Source organism: Chinchilla lanigera, unplaced genomic scaffold, assembly GCF_000276665.1.
Source record: "Chinchilla lanigera isolate Chin_1 unplaced genomic scaffold, ChiLan1.0 scaffold00023, whole genome shotgun sequence".
NCBI lineage: Eukaryota > Metazoa > Chordata > Mammalia > Rodentia > Chinchillidae > Chinchilla > Chinchilla lanigera.
Window position 1 is genome coordinate 22,678,157 of NW_004955424.1, and position 22,664 is coordinate 22,700,820.

Sequence of the window (22,664 nt, forward strand, 5' to 3'; positions counted from 1 at the left end):
TTTCTTAATAAAAGTAAATTATAGTGATTAAAACCATATGGCACTACCAGGCATGGTGGCGCATGTCTGTAATCCTGGCACTCAGGAGGCTTAGGCAAGAGGATCACCATGAGTTCAAGGATAGTCTGCACTACATAGTGAGACCCTGTCTCAGAAAAAATAGTAAAAGCCATATGGCCCTGAACAGTGGAAATGGCCCCAACTACTAAAGGATTTGGTAGATAATAAAGATGACATCAAATTAGGGAGTAGGTGTACTGAGACAATTGGTTAGCTCTCTTGGGGGTTAAAGCAAGTCTTTAATACTTAAGTTTGCTCCTTGAGCGAATACTTAAGTTTGCTCCTCTTAATTCCAAGAGGATTTAAGATTTAACTGAAGCCAGGTGTGATGGCACACGCCTGTAATCTCAGCACTCGGGAGGCTGAGACAGGATCATTGTGAGTTCGAGGCCAGCCTGAACTGCATAGAGACCCTGTCTCAAAAGACCAAAAAAAAAAAAAGATTTAGCTCAAAAAATTTTTGGAAATAGTAATAACATAAGATCGTGTGAGGGTGGGGGATTTAGCTCAGTGGCACAAGCACCTGCCTGGCAAGTGCTAGGTCCTGAGTTCGATTTCCGTTACCAGAAAAAAAAAAAAAAGATTGGGGGCAGCCAGACATGGTGGCACACGCCTGTAATCCAAGCTCGGGAGCCTGAGGCAGGAGGATCATTGCAAGTTCAAGACCAGCTTGGGCTACAAAGTGAGCTCAAAGACAGCCTGAACTGCATAACAAGACCCTGTCTCTAAAAGAAAAAAAAAAGATCATATGGATAACACTTTGAGATTTGAAAGACCTGTGTCCTATTAAATTAGGACACAGAACCTAGAAGCAATAAAACAAGAATTGAAAAATGTGACTACCTAAAAATTGAAACTACTATGTGGTTTTTTTAAAAATGCCATAAATTGAATTAAAACACAGACTAAGGGAAAAATATTTGCATACTTTAAAAAATGCGAGCTGTGATACAGTTTTGTGGTAAAATGCTTGCCTAGCACATGTGAAATCCTGGGCTCAATTCCCATTACCACAAAAAACAAAACAAAAATGTCAGGTGAATGGCTGACATTGCCATTATGTGAAATTTTTAGGATTTGGTAAGATGAAAAAAATCTGTCAAGGTCTGCAAAGGACATCAATAGGGAGTTCACCTATATTCACAGAGTACATGTTTGGTAACTGTGTGCAACTCTTGAAATGAAAAAGCAGACAACAGTGACTTTTATGTCTTCTAACGTAACAGCAGCAAGTATATGAAATGAAGTTCAGGTGTGGTGCTCCTAAAGCGGGGAATGAATACTGCAGAGCTCAGCGCTATCTCAAACCAGCATGGGGGGTGCAATGCAGGATGTTTATTTTCACTTCCTTTGTAGGGGGCAAAAGCTAGAAACAACTCACATGTGCACCAACAAGAACGTATGGACTAAAGCAAGTAAGACAGAAATGTTCTTGAATTACAGGGGAAAAAACCGTAAATGGGCTGAGGGTATAGCTTTATGATGAGCAAGGCCCTATCATATGGGTTCAATCTCCAAAACCACAAAAAAATGAATTAAACGGAAACTATGCATAATATAACCACTTTTTTGATTTTTTCATCTTTCTGAGACAGGGTCTTGCTGTGCAGTTCAGGCTGGCCTTGAGCTTACTTTGTAGCTTAGGCTGGTCTCGAACTCACAATGATCCTCCTGCCTCAGCCTCCCAAGTGCTGGCATTACAGGCATGTGCCACCACGCCCAACCTGACATTATAAATGGGGGGATCATCCTTAATACATGCTCTCCTAAAGAAACAGTACTTGAAAGTTTATTTATAATGATCATACATTGGCTTTTTAGTGTGAAAAGAATTTTTGAATATAGGAAACAGGTACTACAAGAAATTCCAGCCGGGCGTGGTGGCGCAGACCTGTAATCCCAGCACTCAGGAGGCTGAGTAGGAGAACCATTGCGAGTTCAAGACCAGTCTGGGCTACAAATTAAGCTCAAGACCAGTTTGAACTGCATAGCCAGACCCTGTCTGAAAAAAAACAAAAAAAGAAAAGAAGAAAAAGAAATTCTATAAGCATACCATTATTTGTGCCCCATAGGTCATATGCAAAATGAACAATGCAATGTTCAAATAAAATAAATCCTTCTATTTGATCATTATTTAAGGATCTCTTTATTACTTCAAGTATTTTACATTGTTTTTGAGAATTTTCTTAATATATTAATTACATGAAAGTTTCACAAGTAATGTTATGATATACCTAGAAAACCTAAGCCTTCAGAATTTGTAGAATTAAAAATTTGTTATAAAGAAAATAGAAACAGGTAAAAAATAGTCTCATAGAAAGCACAGCCAAGCCGGATGTGGTGGCGCACACCTTTAATCCCAGCACTCAGGAGGCACAGGCAGGAGGATCACTGAGTTCAAGGCAAGCCTGAACTACACGGCAAGACCCTGCCTCAAAAAAGAAAAAACAAGAAAGCACAGCCAGATATGGTGAAACACACTTGTAATCCCAGCACTCTGATAACCAAGACAGAAGGATCATTGGAAAATTCGAGGCCAGCCTGAACTACATGGTGAGGGCCAGTCTCAAAACGTAGAACCCGGGTGTGGGGACATGTGAATAGCTGACTTATAACTTCTCTTTGGAATTCACCAGAGAAGTGTCTGGTGAGCTGTTTCCCAAAAGGCTTCAAATGGCATCCATACTTCAGACCATTCTCGGTACCCAGTGCAAGTTAGAAGCTAGTTTCCCTGCTCCCCCCCTCATCTTCTGGATCTTAACTATGTCATCTCAGGCTGACCCTGAGCTCATGGTCTTCCTGCCTCAGCCCCCGAGCTGTGGGCTGCTCGGTTACAGGGTTATCCATGGTGGTGCACTGGGGACTGTGACCGACACCACGTTTTTCTTGATGGCATACTTCAGTGCCAGTGCAGTCTTCACAGGGACAGTGACCTTACTGCAACAGCCCTGTCACCTGGGGCTCTGTGGCAAGGCTTGAGGCCAGGATCACTGGCACAGAAGGAAGAAAGGTGTTTCTTGTGAAGCCCAAAGCAGGACAGGTCCGCCCTCTACACCAAGCTTCTGCCATCGTCTTCCAGATGAAGTGACCCAGCTGCCAGGCAGCACTGCAGGGCTCGTGTCCTCCACCCTTCACCACCAAAAGCTCCACTGCAGTGCGCTGTGTCGCTCCTTTCGCCTCCATCTGTGATGGCAAATCCCCCATGTGGCCTTGCTGTAAATAAAGCTGTAAGAGAAGGTCATTTTTAAAAGGAAAAAAAGGGCCGGGCTTGGTGGCACACACCTATAGTCCCACCACTCGGGGAGGCTGAGGCAGGAGGATCGTTGTGAGTTTGAGACCAGCCTGGGCTACAAAGTGAGCTCAAGGCCAGCCTGAACTGCATAGTGAGACCCTGTCTCAAAAAGACAAAAAAAAAAAAACTCCAAGGAAACCAGATAACTGTAGGTTGCTTAATGGCTATGAAGTCAGAACAAGGCGAATTCAATTAAATATGTGGTATTCTTAGGCTTGGGATGTCTTTATGATTGAGTCTCACATTAGAGCATTAGTCATGAGCTTGCATTCATTAGCTGAAGACACTTTTCTCTGGATAATGCTTGGAGAGGATAGACACTTCTGTAGAAACTGGACACAGAATCGTAACAGTTCAGACAAGAGAAACCTTAGCTAGTAAACAAACGTGAAATACTTCATTCTCACAGGAATCATGGGAGTACAAAATAATCTGTAAAACCATTTTCCCTACAGCAGCAGTTTGAAAGATGTTTCTCAGTAATGCACCACCCAGCAGCTTCCACAGTATGCATTGTTACTAGTGAGGAAAGGATGTTCTTGGGTGCAGAAGGGGCAGGATATGGATTGTACAGAAAATACCTTACGTCCCAGGATGCAGGATAAGCAGTAGAGAATCCACTGTGTCTTAGGCACGCCCACCCTGTTTACTGGGGCAAACTCTAGACATGTACCCAAGAACTTGCACCTCCGTACGCTTTGCACCCATCAAGTGAGATACCACAGAAGGTGTTGGAGGAGAAATCTGTAGAACTATGACAGTACTGGCTTCTTTCTTAGGACACAGAGCCAGGGGGCATGGCCTCCCCAATGAAGATGTTGGGGGTGGGGGGCAGAAAACTGGAGCTTGGTTGCTCTGAAGGGATAGCCAGTGTTCCAGAGCAGCCGCAGCCTGAGGGGACAGGGAGGACTTCAATCGAGATGCTAACTAGTTCCCCATGAGCAGCACAGTGGTTTCCAGAGTATTGCACAAGTTGTCCAGGAAAAAAATTCTTGTTATTAGTACATATGTGTAATTCTTACTGTGTTACAACCTAGTAAGTCAAATTCTCTGGATGTTGTATTGCCTAAAGTAAAGCTAATGTGATATTAGCCAAAGGGAATCTAAAGAAAAGTATTACGTACACGGTAGTCCAGGCGATGGGCAGATGTGAAGATCATGAAGATGAGACATGAACTGATAACGTGAGGACTGGGTAAATGCTGAGTATTGCACAGGTTATGAGCTTTCACTTAAATTAGGTAAGTCAGGGGGTTGAATCTTAGTTGTAGCACTAGGTACTGGCTTTGGGATTGAAGCTAAACAGATTATGCTCTTCGCCTAGTTTCCTCATTCAAGAAAATGAAACAACTGAGGATAAAATAGTATCTCCCACAGCTGAGAAAATTAAATGTGATTGTCCAACATACCTAGCACAGTAAAGAGATACTTGCCTTAGAATGCCACTTGTAAATGTTTTCAGATCACAAAAGCCTCTCCCTCCCCCTGCCCCGTTTGCTATGGAAAAAAGGAATAGTTTGCTTCACTTTGGGAAATAATTGGAGAGAAAAGAAAGACCAGAACTGTGTATAGTCCTTTCCATGAGAGGTTACTGTCAGAGGAGACTGCTTCAGGGACTGGTGGGCTCTGCAAAGAGCTGGACACTATTTTAGATTTTGCAGGCCTTGTACAGCCTGTCACGTCATCCCCCTCCATCCCTAAAGCGTGTAAAAATGACCCTTAGCTCGTGGGGCCACACAGAAACGGGCTGTCAGAGGTGGCTCCGAGGGCCCCAGTCTATCACCACTACCCCGCCTCCCCATTTTAGGGGTATTACAATACAGAAATTTGAGATCAAAGAAACTGCCCATGGGCCCTTGTTTGATGGGACATGTTTGCTTTGTATACGTGATGTTATGGTAGGTGAGTGCTTCCAACCTCAAACAGACTAAGTTAAGAAAATGGGAGAAATGAGAATTCCTGAGTCTTTACAAAAGGATTGATCTGGGCAGAAAAATAAATAGGTTTCTCCACAAAAGGGATCCTAAGATTCCTTGGGAAGTTGAGTGACTTGATCTGCTTTTGCTTCTTTAGATTGTCTTAAGATTCTTGGTCTAACTCAGAGGTTGGCAAACTATAACCCACTTCTTGCCTGTTTTGTATAACCAGCAACTGGCTACTGTGAGTTGAGAAGTAGGCTTTTGTTTTGCTTTGCAGTAGTGGGGAATGAACTCAGGGCCTTCACTGAGCTGTGTCCCCAGCTCTTTAGTTTGAGGCAGGGTCTCAACAAATTACTAAATTGCCTAGAGTGAGCTTGAATTTGTGGTCCTCCTGCCTCAGCCTCTTGAGTGCTGGGATTACAGGCATGTACCACCACATTTGGCGGCTTTAAACCATTTTTAAATGGTTAAAAGATGATACATTCAAAAGTGTTTTGTGACATGTAAAAATTGAGATTCAAATTTCAGTGTTCATACTATTACTTGAAGACAGCCAGAGATACTCATTTAGGGTCTGCTGTGCTGTTTCCACACTACCTTGCCAGAGTTGAGTAATTCCAGCTGATACATCATAGGGACACAACGCTGCATGTAACATACTGACTGTGAGCCCCTGCTGGTCCCAACCCTTTCTTTTTGCACAGCTGGAGGCGAATGGCTTGTGTTCTATTTCTCCTCCATAGTTACACCTTCCCAAGGGGTGCAGAGATGTAGAGGATGGGAATTAGGGCTATGGAATTGAAACATCTGTAGAGAGGGAAGTAGAGAGTCGGGGGAACACATCCCATAGAAATACATTCGGCATCTGAAATCACCAAAAAGAGGAAAAGATTAAAACTGCAGTGGTTCCAGGGCTGGGGATGCAGTTCAGTAGCAGAGTACTAGTGTGTGTGCAAGGCCCTGGATTTGATTCCCAGTACTACCCGAACAAGTTCTGAATAGAGGTCTCTGACACTGCCCACCCAAAAGATCCTGGGGACAAGAAAAGAAACTGGAAGGCTCAGAGCAGCATTGACTTAAATGTACCAAAAAAGAGAGTTCTCCCTGTCTTTGGAGAAATACTTCCTATTGGATCTCCACTCCCTTTCTGCCCCTGAAATGTAGTTATTCCCTGAAGATGTTCTAATAGAGTGGTACCTTAATCCAAGAGATCTTTGAAGCCACTTGGAATAATTTTGTTGTTTTTTGTTTTTGTTTTCTTTTTGAGACAGGGTCTCACTATACAGTTCAGGCTGACCTTGAGCTCACTTTATAGCCCAGGCTGGCCTCGAGCTCATGGTGATCCTCCTACCTCAGCCTCCCAAGAGCTGGGATTACAGACATGCACCACCGTGCCCAGCCACTTGGAGTAATTTTAATTGTCTCAGATAAAGTTCTGTACTCAAAAAGAGTTGGTTTAATGCGCCCCAGATCTTTCTAGCAATGAAGTATGGGATATAAGTAAATTTAAAGTACTACATTCTGAATTACTTCACTGGTTAAAATTTTGGGATGAGTTCTTACCTATAGGTAGTTTACGTATTTCTACACGTGGGAAATATGCATAGTTTTAACCAAAAATAGCTGTAATAGTGTACCTGCAGTTTAGTGTCTGAGTATAATTTGTAATTATAACCTATTGTGATTTCTTTTCAAATATTAGGTGTCCTAGTTGCCTATGAAGGCTTGCCACTTCATCTTGCACTGTTCCCCAAACTTTGGACCGAGCTATGCCAGACTCAGGTAAAGCAAATGAGTTTTAGATGATTTGGTCTTTAATTTCATCTGACCAAGTGGTAAAAAATTTTAGGAATCAGTTTTTTGAAAACTGGCTAGAAATTGGATATATTTTAGTTTAGGGGAATATTAGCAATTAAATATTGAGCTTCTAGTTTCTCTTTGAGGCGTTTTTCTTCGGATTTGTATCACAGAGGATATTTCAGATAAGTTGTTTATAGATGAATTTCTCGTGCATAGGTCAATACCAACAAGTTTAGGGGAAAGTTCAAACCAGGAAGGTCCTAGGGAAAAGCCACTCTGCCTCGTGCCTCTCCCAACCCTCTCAGTTGTCTTTTAACTCTTCTGGTCTGTAGTTTTTCAGGGGTCCATGCATGTGTTTTATCAGGAGCTTGAAGAGAACAGGTGACTACTCTTCCTACCTCAGTGCCTACGGGGCAAGGTCCTTAGAATAAAGTGCACATACAAGTAATGCTTGTTACGTTGTAGAGGGAGAAGCGCGAGAGAGGAAAGAAGCCTGTCGTCCTTTGGCTTAGTCTTTAGATCTGGCCTACAGGATCCCCATCAAATCTTTTAAAACATGAAGGGGAGGGGCTGGGGATTTAGCTCAGCGGCAAAAGCGCCTGCCTGGCAAGCGCAAGGTCGTGAGTTCGGTTCCCGGTACCGGAAAAAAACAAAAAAAAAAAAAAAAAAAATTTTTAAAAAAAAAAAAACATGAAGGGGAAAAAAGTACTTGCTTCTGCCTGGCTGCATCTGCCCAGTGCCAAAGGAAGAGAGGAGTTTGTTATGAGTTAACCTTCCGTGGGCATGAGCGAGCCTTTTTTGCACATTAGTTTCTAAAATACTCAAGTCTGGTCTAGTCTATTACTGAGCAGTACAGAGTGCTATGTATTTTGCTGAATGTCACACGGTACTGTGATGGGTCTCTCCTTTTCACAAATACCTTATATAGACTCATCTGTGTTCTTTGGAGAAATGTTACTTTTTCTTCTTTAGAGATCTTTGAAAAGCACTGATCTCATTTAGTTCACATGACTTGGCACATAATTGGCATTAAGAAAATGACTTACCTGGTTGGTTTTTTTTGTTTGTTTTTTTAAAGCTAAGTGGTCCAATCAGTAAATTGGGTCTGCTTTCCCCCTCTGCTACTGCTGTTCTTTTTGTTTTTTTAATACTGTTCTTATAGACAAGAGAGATGTCCCAAGCACTAAGGAGTTGAAGACCTGGGTCCTGGTTGTACCCTTAAGTTTTTAGGTGACCTTGAACAATTTCTTACAACAGTTGCTCTAATTGAATACCTACATGACACATTTGTATATGCTATCCAAAATTCACCCCATTTGTCAGTTATTTCCGTATAAATTAGTAATACATGTTTAAAGCACAAATACCAACCTAGGGAGTATATGTGTTTAGAGACATACTACTTGTCTTTAAGACCCATGACCATTGGAAAACAGGGCCCCACTGATTGTGTAGCTAGGAAAAGAGGTTGCTATTTTTTTTTAATTTTTACTGGGGGTTATTTGCCAAACAGATTACATATTCATTGGCCCCCTGAAAATATTCTCATCCTATTCACCTTTTTCCTGGTCTTTGTTAACCCTCCATACTAGATAATAAGGCTGCAGTTTTTTAAAGCCTGTTTGTTCAGTGTTGCTACTTAGTGTCTCCCTTCAGCCCCACTTACATCGTCCAGTCAGTGGTAATGTAGTGTAGCAGGAGTACAGTTGCTGTTGCCAAAAGTTGAGCAGACTTAAGTGGGAAGTGGCTTTAGGATTTAAAATGACTTCAGAACTTAAATGTTTAAAAAAGGCTTCAGATGTCCAGTGCTAGGAATTTCAGTCCTGCCATCACTGCAGTGCTCAACTGCCAGTGCTCCTTCTCCCCACTGCAGTCTGCTATGTCAAAAAGCTGCATCAAGCTTCTGTGCGAAGATCCTGTGTTTGCAGAGTATATTAAGTGTATCCTAATGGATGAAAGAACTTTCCTGAACAACAACATTGTCTACACATTCATGACTCATTTTCTCCTAAAGGTATGTAGTCCTTGTGAAATGTAAACGTGTTGTTTCCAGTTAATGTATGTTTTCATTATGTTGGCCCTTGGGAGATGTTTTTGTAAATCATCTTTTTCAGGTTCAAAGTCAAGTGTTTTCTGAAGCAAACTGTGCCAACTTGATCAGCACCCTGATTACAAACTTGATAAATCAGTATCAGAACTTACAGTCTGATTTCACCAACCGCATTGAAATTTCCAAAGCAAGTGCTTCCTTAAATGGGGTAAGAACTGTGTGCACAAGAGTAGGCATGTACTTGAAGGCTTTCCCTCAGTTAGCTCTGCATTTTGGCCTTCATGAGTTTACTATCCTGCCATGAACTTCCTGCCCAGATCTGTCACGTGTGATGAACAGAAAAAACTCCCAAAAGTGTGTTCCCCTACGTGGCACATATTTTGTATGACCTCAGAAGGTAGGAGCTAGTGGCATTGGGTATGTTGGGGCAATAATGTCATTAAGATAAATTATTTTCTTTCTGCTCATTTATATTTTTTGAAACATTCTGTTATTGCCTCTGGATCCTAAATAACCCACATCATCAGACTTAATCATCTGTTGGTTTATAAAGGCAGTTAAAACTAGGAAATTAGCTGCCTTGTATGTGTTTCCAGTGACAGCTCTATGGGGGCTATGTTCAAAGGGTATGTTGCCAGGGTTACATGTTCAGTAGCGACTTTCCTGAGTAACGAGATGCTGATACCCCAGAACAGATCACAGAGCTGTGTGAAGAAAGCCTTACTATTTGTGACATCTACAAGTTCGCTTCAGAAATTACGGTTTCTGTGTAAATAAGACCGAAATTTCTCATGCGTTACTTAAGGTTTGATTTTAAAATTACTAACGTAAGTCTGCCTGAGTTTTGTTTTGGTTGTTTTTGGCTTTTGCCTTTTTCAGTCTCAAAAAAATACCATGGTTTACTTAACGTGGGCATAAAATAATGGTATTAGTGCCTTACAACCGATGAAATACAGTAGCATCCTAACCCTGGCTATTTAGTTTTAACATTTTTCTAAAAATGCCAGAGAAACCGAGATAATTTCCTGGGAAAATAAACACCTGTATTTAACTGCAAACAGTTATGTCAAAATGTTGGCTTTAGGATTTGAACTGTTCCTGTCTGGGTTTCTGCAGGATCTGAGGGCACTTGCTTTGCTCCTGTCGGTTCACACTCCCAAACAATTAAACCCAGCTCTAATTCCAACTCTGCAAGAACTTTTAAGCAAATGTAGGACTTGTCTACACCAGAGAAACTCACTCCAAGAGCAAGAAGCCAAAGAAAGAAAAACTAAAGGTTAGCTGTATGAACTAATCTTTATCTTCAGGGTTGGGGCTGGGGATAATATAACAGCAAATATATTCCCATACCCCTCGATGTGATTCCTTTTTCCTTTCAGTGTGATCTTAATGACGCCTTTCTTAGAGAACCCTGCATGTTGATGTTTCTCTTCACAGATGATGAAGGGGCAACTCCTGTTAAAAGACGGCGTGTCAGCAGTGACGAGGAGCACACTGTAGACAGCTGCATCAGTGACGCGAAAACAGAAACCAGAGAGGTCCTGACCCCGACCAGCACGTCAGACAACGAAACTAGAGACTCCTCAATCATCGATCCAGGAACTGAGCAAGATCTTCCTTCTCCTGAAAATAGTTCTGTGAAAGAATACAGAATGGAAGTTCCATCTTCGTTTTCAGAAGATGTGTCAAATATCAGGTCACAGCACACAGAGGAGCAGCTTAACAATGGAAGATTCGAAGACTGCAAAGAACTTAAAGATCTCCACTGTTCTAAGGATTCCACCCTGGCCGAGGAAGAATCCGAGTTCCCCTCTACTTCTATCTCTGCAGTTCTGTCTGACTTAGCTGACTTGAGAAGCTGTGATGGCCAAGCTTTGCCTTCCCAGGACCCTGAGGCTGCTTTATCTCTCAGTTGTGGCCATTCTAGAGGACTCTTTAGTCACATGCAGCAACATGACATATTAGATACTCTGTGTAGGACCATTGAGTCTACAATCCATGTGATCACAAGGATATCTGGCAAAGGAAACCAAGCTGCTTCTTGACATTAGATGTAGCATGTCTACTTTTAAGTCCCCCTACCCACGCTGTTTGTATAAGTTTCGCTTATTTGTTTTTGTGCTTCAGTTTGTCCAGTGCTCTCTGCTTGAATGGCAAGATAGATTTATAGGTTTAATTCTTGGTCAGGCAGAATTCCAGATGAAAAAACTTGCATCTTCAGTATACTTTCTAAAGGGCAATCAGATAATGGATATGTTTTATGTAATTAAAAAAGAGTTCACTGTAGTGGCTTTCATTTAATACGGCTGTCTGGGAGAAGCAGGGTCCCCGGGCCCTGTACAATGTAACTTAAACTTACAGCATTTTTACCGTGTATAATATGGTGTCCTCTGTGCCAGTTTTGTACCTTATGATAGAGGCAGATTGCCTCCAATCGCTGTGGTTCTTATTATCAAAATTAAGTTTACTTGTATACGGAACAACCACAAGAAATTTGATTCTGTAAAGAATCCTCTTTAGCTGTGGCCTGGCAGTATATAAATGGTGCTTTATTTAACAGAATACCTGTGGAGGAAATAAAGCACACTTGATGTAAAAATAATTGTTTTATTTTTATTGACATGACTGATTGCTATTCTGTGCACTTAATTAAACTGATTGTGATGACTTTTCATTTGTTTACATACGTTGCTTCGGTCTTCTCAGATGAAAGTAATGAGGAAACTGTGAATGGGGGAAGCACCTATCCATTCTGCTGTCTTTCATTACACTTAGTGGCAGTCCAAAAGAGCAACTCACCCCGTAGATTCCTCAGCACTCCACCACAAAGTACGTATGGGTTGCAGGGTCAACCAAGGAGGGCACGGAGGAGTCACAGTACAGCCAGCCAACCCACACACTAACGTACTTTTGAACATAACATGCCACTGCTTGACTAACAGCTACACACCTTAAAAACACTAAAGTAAAATAAAGGAGTAGTATAACATGCCATTTATTTGTCTTTTGGAACTTAAAAGTACAGCTGAAAGTAAACTTGCTATCACAAGCTTGAGAAACTTCAACTATTTGCACGCAGATTCAGTCTCTTACCAGAGGAACATCTATGGAAAGTGAAGTTGATACCTAATTTCATTTGCTTACCACTTTGAACTCAATGCAGAGTCTAGTTGGAGTCAAAGCTTTTAAATTCTGTTCATGGATTTCATCCAATATAAAATAAATTAAGGGGGTTTTTGTTTTTAAGGAACAACTGATAAAGAGGTAAACAGGACACTTTCTGCTACAAAAAGTAGTACCCCTATAAAAGCTATTTCAACCATTTAGGGTGATCAGCTGCAGTAAACATTTTATTTCTTCAAAATGCTGCTTCTGCCAACAGAATTTCATGTTCTCTTCTTTACAGATAGGAACTCCTTTACAGTCCAATTGTAACTCCGTCTGCCCTAGAGCAGGCACAAAACTCAGTGCTACTGTTGCATAGTGCTCTAGAAGAAAAACAGGAGCCTTATTACTGCGTTAGGAAAAGGAAAATCACCCGCACCAGCTTCAGTTTTCTTAACATTTACATATGAAGGGCACTAAACATACCTTCCGGCCAGCTTCTACATCTCCATTTCATGATGATCTTTCTATTTGTTAACTGAAATCAAAAGGGGAAATGCCGCTGAACATTTTCAGTGGAAACCCCTAATGACCAGAGGCACCAGTGAACAGAGTTCCACCTTCAGTGGACACGCCAGTACCACTAATAACCCGCTGTTTTACTGCCAAAGATGTCTTCTAGTGGATCAGGACACAGCAGGAAAGTACTGGCAGCCACAACAGGGCCAGTGTCGGGGGAGGCAACTCCAATTTAGCAACCCCGTGATGATTTCAGCGGCAGCTCAAGCAGTTTTACATACACAAAACCTGAAATTTGTAGGAGGAGCTGGGACTTAGACCTGTTTCCATCATAAGCATTTGCACAACTGAGAAACTTAAGGCTTTATCCACCATTTAGTATACATAAAGTTCATTTAACAAAAAAATGTAATGTGAAAACATACACGACCCAGTTTTCAGTCACAGTGAAACTAGCACTTTGGAGGGTACATGGACAGTCGCTGCTGAGACTCCACGGCGTCTGCCATGACACCATTTCTTCATATAGCACTACCTAAGTTCTGTTCTGTTGCCCACTAGCCACCATCTCCACATGCTCACCTATCATGAGATTCACAAAGGAACAGCTCCCTGCAATGCTCCTTAAACATGTCTGCCACTGTTTATTTTCAGTGAGTCATGTCCATAAATTTTTTCAGCTTAGTAGAGAGAGCTTTCCTCATGTTGTCTAATCTACAGCCTGAGCTCCTTGGGAAGGATTCTAAATAACATGTTTAATTTTGCTCTATAACCAGCTTTGTGTAGTTTTCAAGATTCTGTGAATTCAGATAAAAATCCAGAACAAGCTAAAAACAGTATGGACAAAGAGAGCGATAGTAACCAAAAGAGGAGTTAAGTGCCAGCTTGGTTTCTTTTTTTTGAGGTACTGGAGATTGAACCCAGGACCTTCACACTGGCATTACATCTGCAGCCCTTTGGCGTGGTGGTGCGTTAGGACTGCCTCAAGTTCAAGCCCAGCCTGGGCTACACACTTCCAGGTCAGCCTAAAAGACCCTGTCTCAGAAACAAAACAACTTGAGATGAGGGGTCCCACTAAGTTGGCCAGGCTGGGCTTGAATTTGTAAACCCTCATGCCTTCGCCTTCCAGCCCAGCTCCCAGCTCACTACTTTAATTCTGAGATCACTTACCAGTTCTATGTATTCACCAGTGATGGTCCCATCAAACATTTGAAATTTCCCTCCCTTTTCAGCTTCTAAGACAGCAGAGGATTTTGAAAATTTTTGCACCAGCTGTAGCCAAGCAAAACAGCAGACATGTTATTCAACACATGCTATTATTACCTGCCATGTGTGCAGGGGTCTGCATATATGTGTACTGAGGGTCACACTCGGAGCCTTGGGCATGCTAGGAAAGTGCTAAGCTAGGAAACCACTAAGTTACATCTGTGGCCCTGTAAAGCACTTAAGGCAACAGTGTGGTTTTTTTGCTTTTATCTTAAACATGTAGCTTTTGCTTATACAAAAGCTTTCTCTTCCTACAGGGAGAAGATGTGGCCCACTAACACATCCAGTCCACGAAAGTGCCTGCCCATGTTTCCTGGAGTCATTCAGAAGCCAGCCTCGTACATTCCCACTGACAGCACCAGCCCAGAACGCTTTAATCAGAGAAAAACAAAATCCAGCCCTCCTCTCGTCGTACATTTCTGCCATTCTCTGCATGTAGGGTACCAGCTTAGGGAGTTACTTACGTCCTTCACAGTGAAGATGCTGTACAGCTGCTCTACCGTTGTATCAAACAGTTCGGTCATGTGCAGAGCCACAGTGGGAATCTTTACACCCAGTGCCACTGGAGAGGAGGCCTGAATCTCAACAAGACGAAAGGTTCCAGAGGACAGTGAGCACACCACGAGAGCGTGCTGCTGGGATTTAAGTCTTCTTAATAACAGGGTGCCCCGAAGTCCACCCTACCCCTTACCCCTTTCCTTTCTGGACACATGAAAACAGCATGAAAACCCTTTTGTATTTCTTAGCTCCACCAGTGCTGTCTTTGAAAACAACGCTCACTGTTCCTAGCTCTATAGACTCGATTCCCCTAATTCTACATGGACAGGCAAGTGAGGCCCAGCAGGGTGGGATGAAAGATGAGGCCACTTAAGGCTAATAGGTTTTAATTACACCTACGCTCCTGGTCCCCAGTTCCAAGAACAGGATGTAAAATCTCCCCACCCCAAAGTTAAGAGAGCAAGTTTTCCATTGTGGTATGTTAGCCTCGGTTACCTGGTTTTGTAATCTTGCTACCAAAGAACACTTCGTTTATAGCAGTCTTGAATTAAATTATTTACCCCACAAAAAGGCCAGTTGATACATTCCTTTCCACCAAGAACAAAAACTTTTAGGTGTTATAAAACTCAGTAGTAGAGCACTTGTGTAGCATGCATGAAGCCCTAGGTTTGATCTCCAGCCCCCAAATAAGTCTTATCATTTCTACAACAACATGTGCAGATTTAAAGCCTTACAGGGGATGGATGCACAGGTGTGTGAAAGCCCTAAAAGACTATACTTCCTTTCCCCTCCCTACACTTTGGCCACCAAAGGTCGTACCTGCAAGGTATTTTCACTCAGTTTCCTTTTAACAGTCAGTTCCTGGTTTTGCAAAGCTTTTGTTGGTAAAATCATTCCCATGGTAAATTCTATAAAGAGATGTGGGAAAAGGTTTTTAGAAAGGCCTATTTCAAAAAGCAAAGTAGAAAACCCAAAACAGAGTATGAAGAAATAAAAGAACTCATATTTACCAAAATAATTCCTATACCATTTTGAAAATTTCAAAACCATTCCATATCTTTCCTTATAAAACTGATCCTTTATATGAACTCCACAGAAACAAAAGCCTTTTATTCTTTCCCTTTTCAAATGGTTCATTTCTATCAAGTTCTCAAAACCAGAAAATTTTTAAAAGCTCTTTTCCAAATAGCTACATTTTATATGACTAACTGCTAGCAGCTCTGTGCCCCTCACCCACTACCAAAACTAAGACTCTCTCACTGCCCCCCCACCTCAAGAGCTTTCTCTAGGCCTCAAGCCTGTGGGCCAGCACACGACAGCCTCAGGGAAGAGGCAGGGTGACGACCCCAAATACGTGGTGTCCGCACCTAGATACTCAGTGGGCAGGGTCCAAGTGTAAGGTGCAGGAGAAGGCTCTGCCCGTCATTCTGCCTGCCAGCTAACTTCTCTAATTTAGCGGGAAAGTGACCTCACTTTCATGCTGTGCAGGGATTATCTGGGTGTATCTTAGCTATAACTGTGATACCTGCAGTCATTTTCATTCATACATCCATTCATCCAACAAAGATTTATTAAGCGCCTACTCTGTGCCAGGTGTTGTGCTAGATACTGGAGGCAGAGCAGTGAACATGACAGACACCTTCCATGCCCTCACAGAGCTTACAGTCTAGCAGGGAAGACAGACACTGAACAAGGAATTACACAAGCCACTGACTAAGTCACTTCCAATCCAGAAAACTGCTAATGACGCTATAGGCAAATGGTTTGTGCTGTGCCCGATCCCGATGACCACTAAGTACGGCCTTACCCAGGACTAGCTTCCAACATCCACGCTACAACTTAGGCTGCAGTACGGAGGGGGTTTCTGGAGCCTAACCTGGGAATCCAGATCACAGTCCAGAGCATAACTTGGGCAAATAGGAAAGGGAACCTCTGGTTCACAAGGGATGGTGCCTTCTTTACCCGTCTTAAGTGCCTTCAGGTAATCTCCAAGGGCCTCCCTGACCTTGGCGGTGCCTGCAGTTTTCATAAGATCCTTCAGTATTTCCCCATCTCCTTTCTTTTTACTCACGTTCACCTACAAATCAGAAAAACACAAACCTAAGAAAAATCTGGTTTAATGTATTACACACTTGGCCACAGGGATGAAGGAACTGACAGGGAGGGAAGCAGCAGCTCTGACGTGTGACCGGTTTCTCCCTCGCGTAGCGGGAGAGAACGGAAGGGCCGGCCATCCAGGGCGCACTGATGCGGGTGGTGGCCAAGCCTGGAACGCATCACAGAACGTGAACCCTTTCACGTGCATCAAAACCATGGATGTGGAGGACCTGAAGTGCTGACGTGGACCAGGGCTAGAAACCTGCTGTCTGCGTGGCAGCCACTAGCCACATGGGCTTTCTGAGCACTTGAAATGTGCCTGGCAAGAGCTGAGATAAATAATACACAGCAGACTCCAAAGATTCAGTACAAAACAAGAATGTAAAATGCCTTGTTGAAAATGTTTATATTAGTTACACATTAAGATAGGTCCACATATTGGACTAAATAAAACTGTTGAAATTAGTTTACCTGTTTTTTAACATAGCTATTAAAAATTTTTACATTGCACATATGGCTTGTACCATCTTCTACAGCACTAGCCTAGAACCCCAAAGCTGGGTAATTAGGAAAAACAAGTTCCTAGTATAACCCGGCTTTGGCTACACCCTTTTGGAAGGGAGGAAAGCGGGGTGAGGGGGACGAACGGGAGGGAGACAGCATCACAGTGCTCCAAGCAAAACAGAAGCACTGCCTTGAGCCACTTCCGGTCCCAGTGATTCAGCTGAGCTGGGCTGGCCCCGACCCCACTCGAATCTACAGTTGGCTCTGTAATGCTACTGACGGATCAAATCTAAAAGACCACGTTAACTGCTGTTGAAAAGCTGTTCGGCCAATGAGCTAAACATGGCAAAGTGAAGTTACAGCCCCCGAGTGCAGCAACACAGGTCTGAAAGGTATGTCTGAGACTGCATGGCTTTTGATAACCTTCAAAAAAGCGAGTCAGTCACGAGATATGCTGTTCAGTAGGATTTCACTCTTGTATCTCAGGATGCCTTCATGCTAAACACATTCACAAATCAAAGACAACGCTTTGCCTATCTTGATTTGCAAAATACAACTGCCGTACAAATGGTCTTGGCCCAGAGTCAAGCTTTCAGCAAAAAGAGCCCTCTAACTAACTGCAAGCCAGGCAAGGGGGCTACACGGCTCCATCTTCCAGGAGAGACAGTCAAAAGCAACGCATATTGGTAGTTTATGAAAAAAATCATGAGCCATAACCCAGGGCGATCATGGCTACAGCTGAGAATTGTCACTATTTAAAGGGAAACGGCAGAAGTACAGGGAAAGAGAAACAAAAATCACATTCAGCAAGCCATGCAAGCGGCCCGAGCACTGCCCAGTACATACACTCACACCTAACCTGGTGACACCCTGAGTTAACTCTGCTTCCCAGAGGCGGCTATGGAGGGTACAGCACGTGCCCGACCCTCCTTCCTTCCCCTACAGCACTGGGCTTCCCCTACCTGGCTGCCCACGGTGAAGGGACCCTTCTTGGCAGATAAAGAGGTCACTGGGCTTCCCCTACCCGGCTGCTCACGGTGAAGGGATCCTTCTTGGCAGATAAGCTCCCCACACCAGCACGACTCTGCCTGAGAATCGCAGTCAGAAACAGTTTTCTGAATGCTCTCCTATAGCAGAAGCTTAATAAAGCAAAAAGAAAACTCCAAGCGATACCTCAGTGTCATCTACTTCATTTTCTTCAGAAAGGTTGGGTATTTCAATCAATCCCTTGTGCTTTGCGCCAGATTCTTTAATTGTACCTAAAAATGAACGAAATGGTTCTTCAGTTTAAAAAAAATAATAAACTGGATTTGTGCAAAACCGTCCTGCCTGAACGGCCCACACAGGGTCCCACCTGTCACAGGGCTGTGGCCACCTCTGAGGGAGGCAGCGAAGGCAGGGACAGGACTAGCCAGCGCGGCACAGGAAGTCGGGCTGGCAGACCTGAGCCAGTTAGGAGCTCAAGTGTTTCTTGTCCCGGGGTCAAGGCAAGACGCAGGCCGCCCTGAGGGGGAGGGAGCTGGAGGACAGAAAGCGAGCGTGCACGAGTCTGTGGCGCAGGGAACTTAGACCGACTCCAAGCACCTGGATTTCTTCCGAGACTACAGTGCAGCCTCCTGGGGAACTCACTGCCAGGAAACAGCACAGGAGCCGGGCAGGCCTTACAGAGGGCCTTCTGGCTGCGTCTTGATTTGTTTTGATTTAATTTTACATCAATCTATTACACCAATCTGGAATAAAAGATTTAGTACAGTGAAGTTCAAAATGAGTACTGGGCTCATGGGTCAAGCGACGAGAACATGGTTCAGAAATTAGCAGAGAACACACTGGGGACCTCACTGTCACACCATTGTGGGAAGGGTTAAGATACACAGCAGGAAGCGTCCCGCCCCCGCTCAGTCAAGGAGCCGCCATGGCTGATTTTCCGATGACCACATGTGGGGCAATTTCAGCTGCTCTTTGTGGGGTTGGTAATGCAACACACAGATTTAATTCAAGATTGATGTCAATATTCTGGAGCTAGCTCTCTGGAATCAAACAAGAAACCATTTTTTAAGCCAGGTTTACAGCTTACATTTATCTTCCACTAGAATCACCCCAAGCTGCTGTCAGGGGCCCGACCTCAGCGAAGTGCAGGCCCCCCAGCACGCACACGGGTTCTGGCTTCTCCTTATCGGTCAGGCTTTGGCATGACTCCGGCCCTCTCCTCTCTGTAAACGAAGCACTTGCGAGAGCCCCCAAGTAAGTAACTCTCAGCTCTCCGGGTAAAAGGAGCCCGCCACTACCGTCTGGGTTCTCTGCGCAGAGGAGGTGGAGGAGACAAAATGCTAAAATGAAAAGGGAGGACCCGTTCTCTAGTGCAGCTACAATCTGAGACGCCTACAGGTGTGACAAGTGCGGCGTACGCAGGAAGCATGAGACGCAGAGTGGGACAGAGGGGAGGTGACCCAGGACGGTGCCCAGCTGCTCTCCTTCCTGGCCTTGTCGCGGACACCCACCGCTCCCATGGCTTTACGGCTTAGTCTGGTCTCTCCACTCTCCAGAACTGGATGGGCGTGACAGGCTTCAAGTTCTCATCCAACTCACACCAACAGGAATACTAACAGGCAGGAGCAGTTCCATGACGGCCTCTTCAGAGAGCCCCTCCAGATGTCTGCGCATTCTCTGCAGGCTACTGCCATGGGCTGCCATTCCCTTTTGGGTCTGGGGAGCTATGTCTTTATTCCAGAAGGGCAGGATGGCCAGGCATGGTGGCGCACGCCTGTAATCCCAGCACTTAGGAGGCTGAGGCAGGAGGATCACTGTGAGTTCAAGGCCAGCCTAGGCTACAAAGTGAGCTCAAGGCCAGCCTGAACTGCATAGTGAGAACCCGTCTCAAAACAAATATGTAAAACCCCAGAAGGGCAGGATGGGTCTTATCTCGCAAAGGACCTCACTCTTGCTTTGAACCAAGGGAGACAAGAAACACAGAGCAAGAGGTTTCTCAGGGCCAAAGAGCCCCGTCCTGGTGGACACAGCAGGGAGCCAGATTCTTGCTACAGTGCAGCCGGCAGTGGGAAAGGGGAGCCACTGACAGCACATCGCCAGCTGGGGAGCCTGTCCAGGCAGGGGTGACAGAGCTCTTGACACCTGCTGAATACCTGCCTGGCTCTCGTCTGGCTCCTACCAGCAAGGCAGCCCAAGTGCAGAGGCCAGGGCCAGCTAAGCGGACTGCTCTCTACCAAATGCTCCAGAAAGGCATGGACTCCAGGGCTGAGGCCCAGTCCTTAAGGCTGCACGATCTTCTAAAACCTCATCTCTCCTTCTCGTCCTTTCCCCGTGTCTCTGCGTCCTTAGTTATTTCAACAAGTGCCTACCAGGCATACACTGTCTTCCCAGCCAGGACCCAGGAGAACCCAGCCAAAACACCCCACCAGTAAAAACAACGGAAATGCCTATTAACTGATGAATGGATAAACAAAACATGGCATGCCCACATAACAGGCTGTCAGTCAGCGGCAAAAATGAACAAAATACTGATACATGGTAAACGTGGACAAACCTTGAACAACATGTAATGAAAGAAGCCAGTCCCCAGATAGTGCACACTGTACTGTAGGAATCCACCTATGCTGCATGTCCTGGGCAAGTCCACATGACAAAATGCAGTTTAACGGCTGCCGAGAGTCTGGGGAAGCGGGAAACGGCGAGTGCCGGCTAAAGGTAGCATCCCTTTGCAGGGTGACAGAAACATTCTAAGCTGCCTTCTTAGCACAGCAGGCAGTGTGCCCATCTCAAAATCTGAAGAAATGTTCTAAAACTGATCGCAGCGATGGTGTAGAACTCTGAATGTAATGAAAAACCCCTGCGTTATACATTTTAAAGAGGTGAATAATGTATAGCTCAATAATGCTGTTATTTAAAAAAAAAATCCTTGCTTGATGAGTGAGTAGGTAAGGGAGGAGGACAGGGACAGTGAAGTCTGAAGTCTTCAGAAAACCACACACTGTATGGAGCACCAGTGCACTGGGTGAAAAGCAGGAGTCGGGGGGCACAATGAGAGGCCTGCAGTTAGCTCCAGGAGGGAGGGGAGGGCTTCACACAGGGTAAGAACAGGAGGGGGAAGCTGGCGCAGGCCTGTAATCTCAGCATTTAGTAGGCTGAGGCAGGGGGATCACTGCGAGCTCAAGGTCAGCCTTAACTGCATAGAAAGGCCGTGTCTCAAAAAAAAAAAAAAAAGAACCATGCAGAGGCCACAGCCCCAGACGGTGGGGCAAATGGCCCAGCTGAGAGCACTGAGCGCCAAGCAGCTGAGTGGTGGGAGAAACGGGAGCTCCCAGAACCAATGCCAAGTGCACCTGAGCGTCAGGAGCCAGTAAGACCAACTCTGAGGCCAGTCGGTGCCACGCCCAGGCGGGGGCTGTAAAAACACTCACTGAGTGAAGGAGACGAATGAACCCCTCAGCCCCGCGTCCGCACTTACCTTTCCAGCCCAGCTTGATGTTCCACTCATAGAAGAAAATCAGCTTCCCTTTGCGGCTGCTGCAAGAAGCCTCACCTTCCACCTGCTTCAGTTCAGTGGTCTCGCAGCGCCCGGCCTCACTCTCCACGACGAGGCCCACCAAGGCCTCTCGGAGCTTCGCCTTGGACCAGCTGGTGGCATCCCGCTCTGTCCTGCCAGAGAGCAAGAGGGCGCAGTGGGCACTGGCAGCCCGGGTTCTCTCGCACCGCCTCACTTGCAGCGGTGCTCCCGCAGCCTCAGCCCAGCGCCGCCCGCCCGCCCCGCTCCCGAAGACGCGAGCGCCCGGCGAGCAGGGCAGTCTCCCCGCCGGAAAGGGACCGGCAAACCCTGACCGCACTCACGGTGGCAATCATTAAAACAATGCGAGTCACGACAATGGCAACTGTCAAGTGTTCCCACACCTGCATTATCTCATGCATCTCCCCAAAGTCCGTACTACGGTTCCTGCCTGGGGGACAAAAGCAGACAAACCGGGCTGGGACACCGAAGCGCCCTGGCCGGGGAAGCAGACCCAGGACACGGGAGCCCCTCTCGGGGCCACCCCGACAGGCGGGTGCCGGGGCTCGCCTCGCGCGCTGCCTCAGTCCCGTGACGGCCTGGAGGGCCCCCACCCAGCACAGAGCGCGCCTCCGAGGCCCTGGGGCGCGAGGCCAACAGCACCCCTTGCTCCTGACGAGGTACACGCCGCACGGGTGCGAGCTCCAGCCCGAGCAGGCAGGGTCAGCGAGCGGCCCTCCCGCCAGGGACGGAGGGCGGGCCCAACGCCTGCCCTCTGCACGGAGACGCCGCGCCTCCCGCTCCCCTCCCGCTCCGGGACACCCCAGGAGCGCCGGGCTGGGGCCGAGGGCTGCGGCCCGGCCCAACTTGCAGAGGATCCGCCGCCGGGCGGCCGGAAGGGCGGAAGCCGCCGCCGCACCAGTGCCAGTTGTTCACGTTGGTCCCGTCCTCGCGCTCCTCCACGATCCAGCGCGGGTCCCCCTGGCCCCACTTGGCCATGGCTGCGCGGGCGACGCGGCCGCGGCGGAGATCAAGGCGGGCGGCGGCGGCCCAGGC

At 45.6% G+C, this 22,664-nt stretch overlaps 2 protein-coding genes across 8 annotated transcripts in view; one reads left to right on the forward strand and one right to left on the reverse strand.

Moving 5' to 3' along the window:
• Positions 1-11,788, forward strand: part of Usp34 (ubiquitin specific peptidase 34) — a 255,653-nt gene extending 243,865 nt beyond the window's left edge. For all 4 annotated transcript variants that reach the window (XM_013514603.1, XM_005385744.2, XM_013514604.1 and 1 more), the window contains 5 exons: positions 6,974-7,053; positions 8,945-9,085; positions 9,186-9,329; positions 10,238-10,397; positions 10,559-11,788. In XM_013514603.1, the coding sequence (XP_013370057.1) occupies positions 6,974-7,053; positions 8,945-9,085; positions 9,186-9,329; positions 10,238-10,397; positions 10,559-11,166 (1,133 nt within the window). In that variant the 3' untranslated portion in view covers positions 11,167-11,788. The remainder of the gene's footprint in view (positions 1-6,973; positions 7,054-8,944; positions 9,086-9,185; positions 9,330-10,237; positions 10,398-10,558) is intronic.
• Ahsa2 (AHA1, activator of heat shock 90kDa protein ATPase homolog 2 (yeast)) lies at positions 10,668-22,664 on the reverse strand (the record flags this gene model as incomplete). 4 transcript variants are annotated; one of them, XM_005385742.2, is given in 9 exon segments in its annotated part: positions 12,100-12,609; positions 12,713-12,764; positions 13,916-14,017; positions 14,476-14,586; positions 15,329-15,417; positions 16,472-16,586; positions 18,284-18,369; positions 21,573-21,763; positions 22,528-22,664. In XM_005385742.2, coding segments are annotated over 9 exon segments (999 nt in total). In that variant the 3' UTR covers positions 12,100-12,436.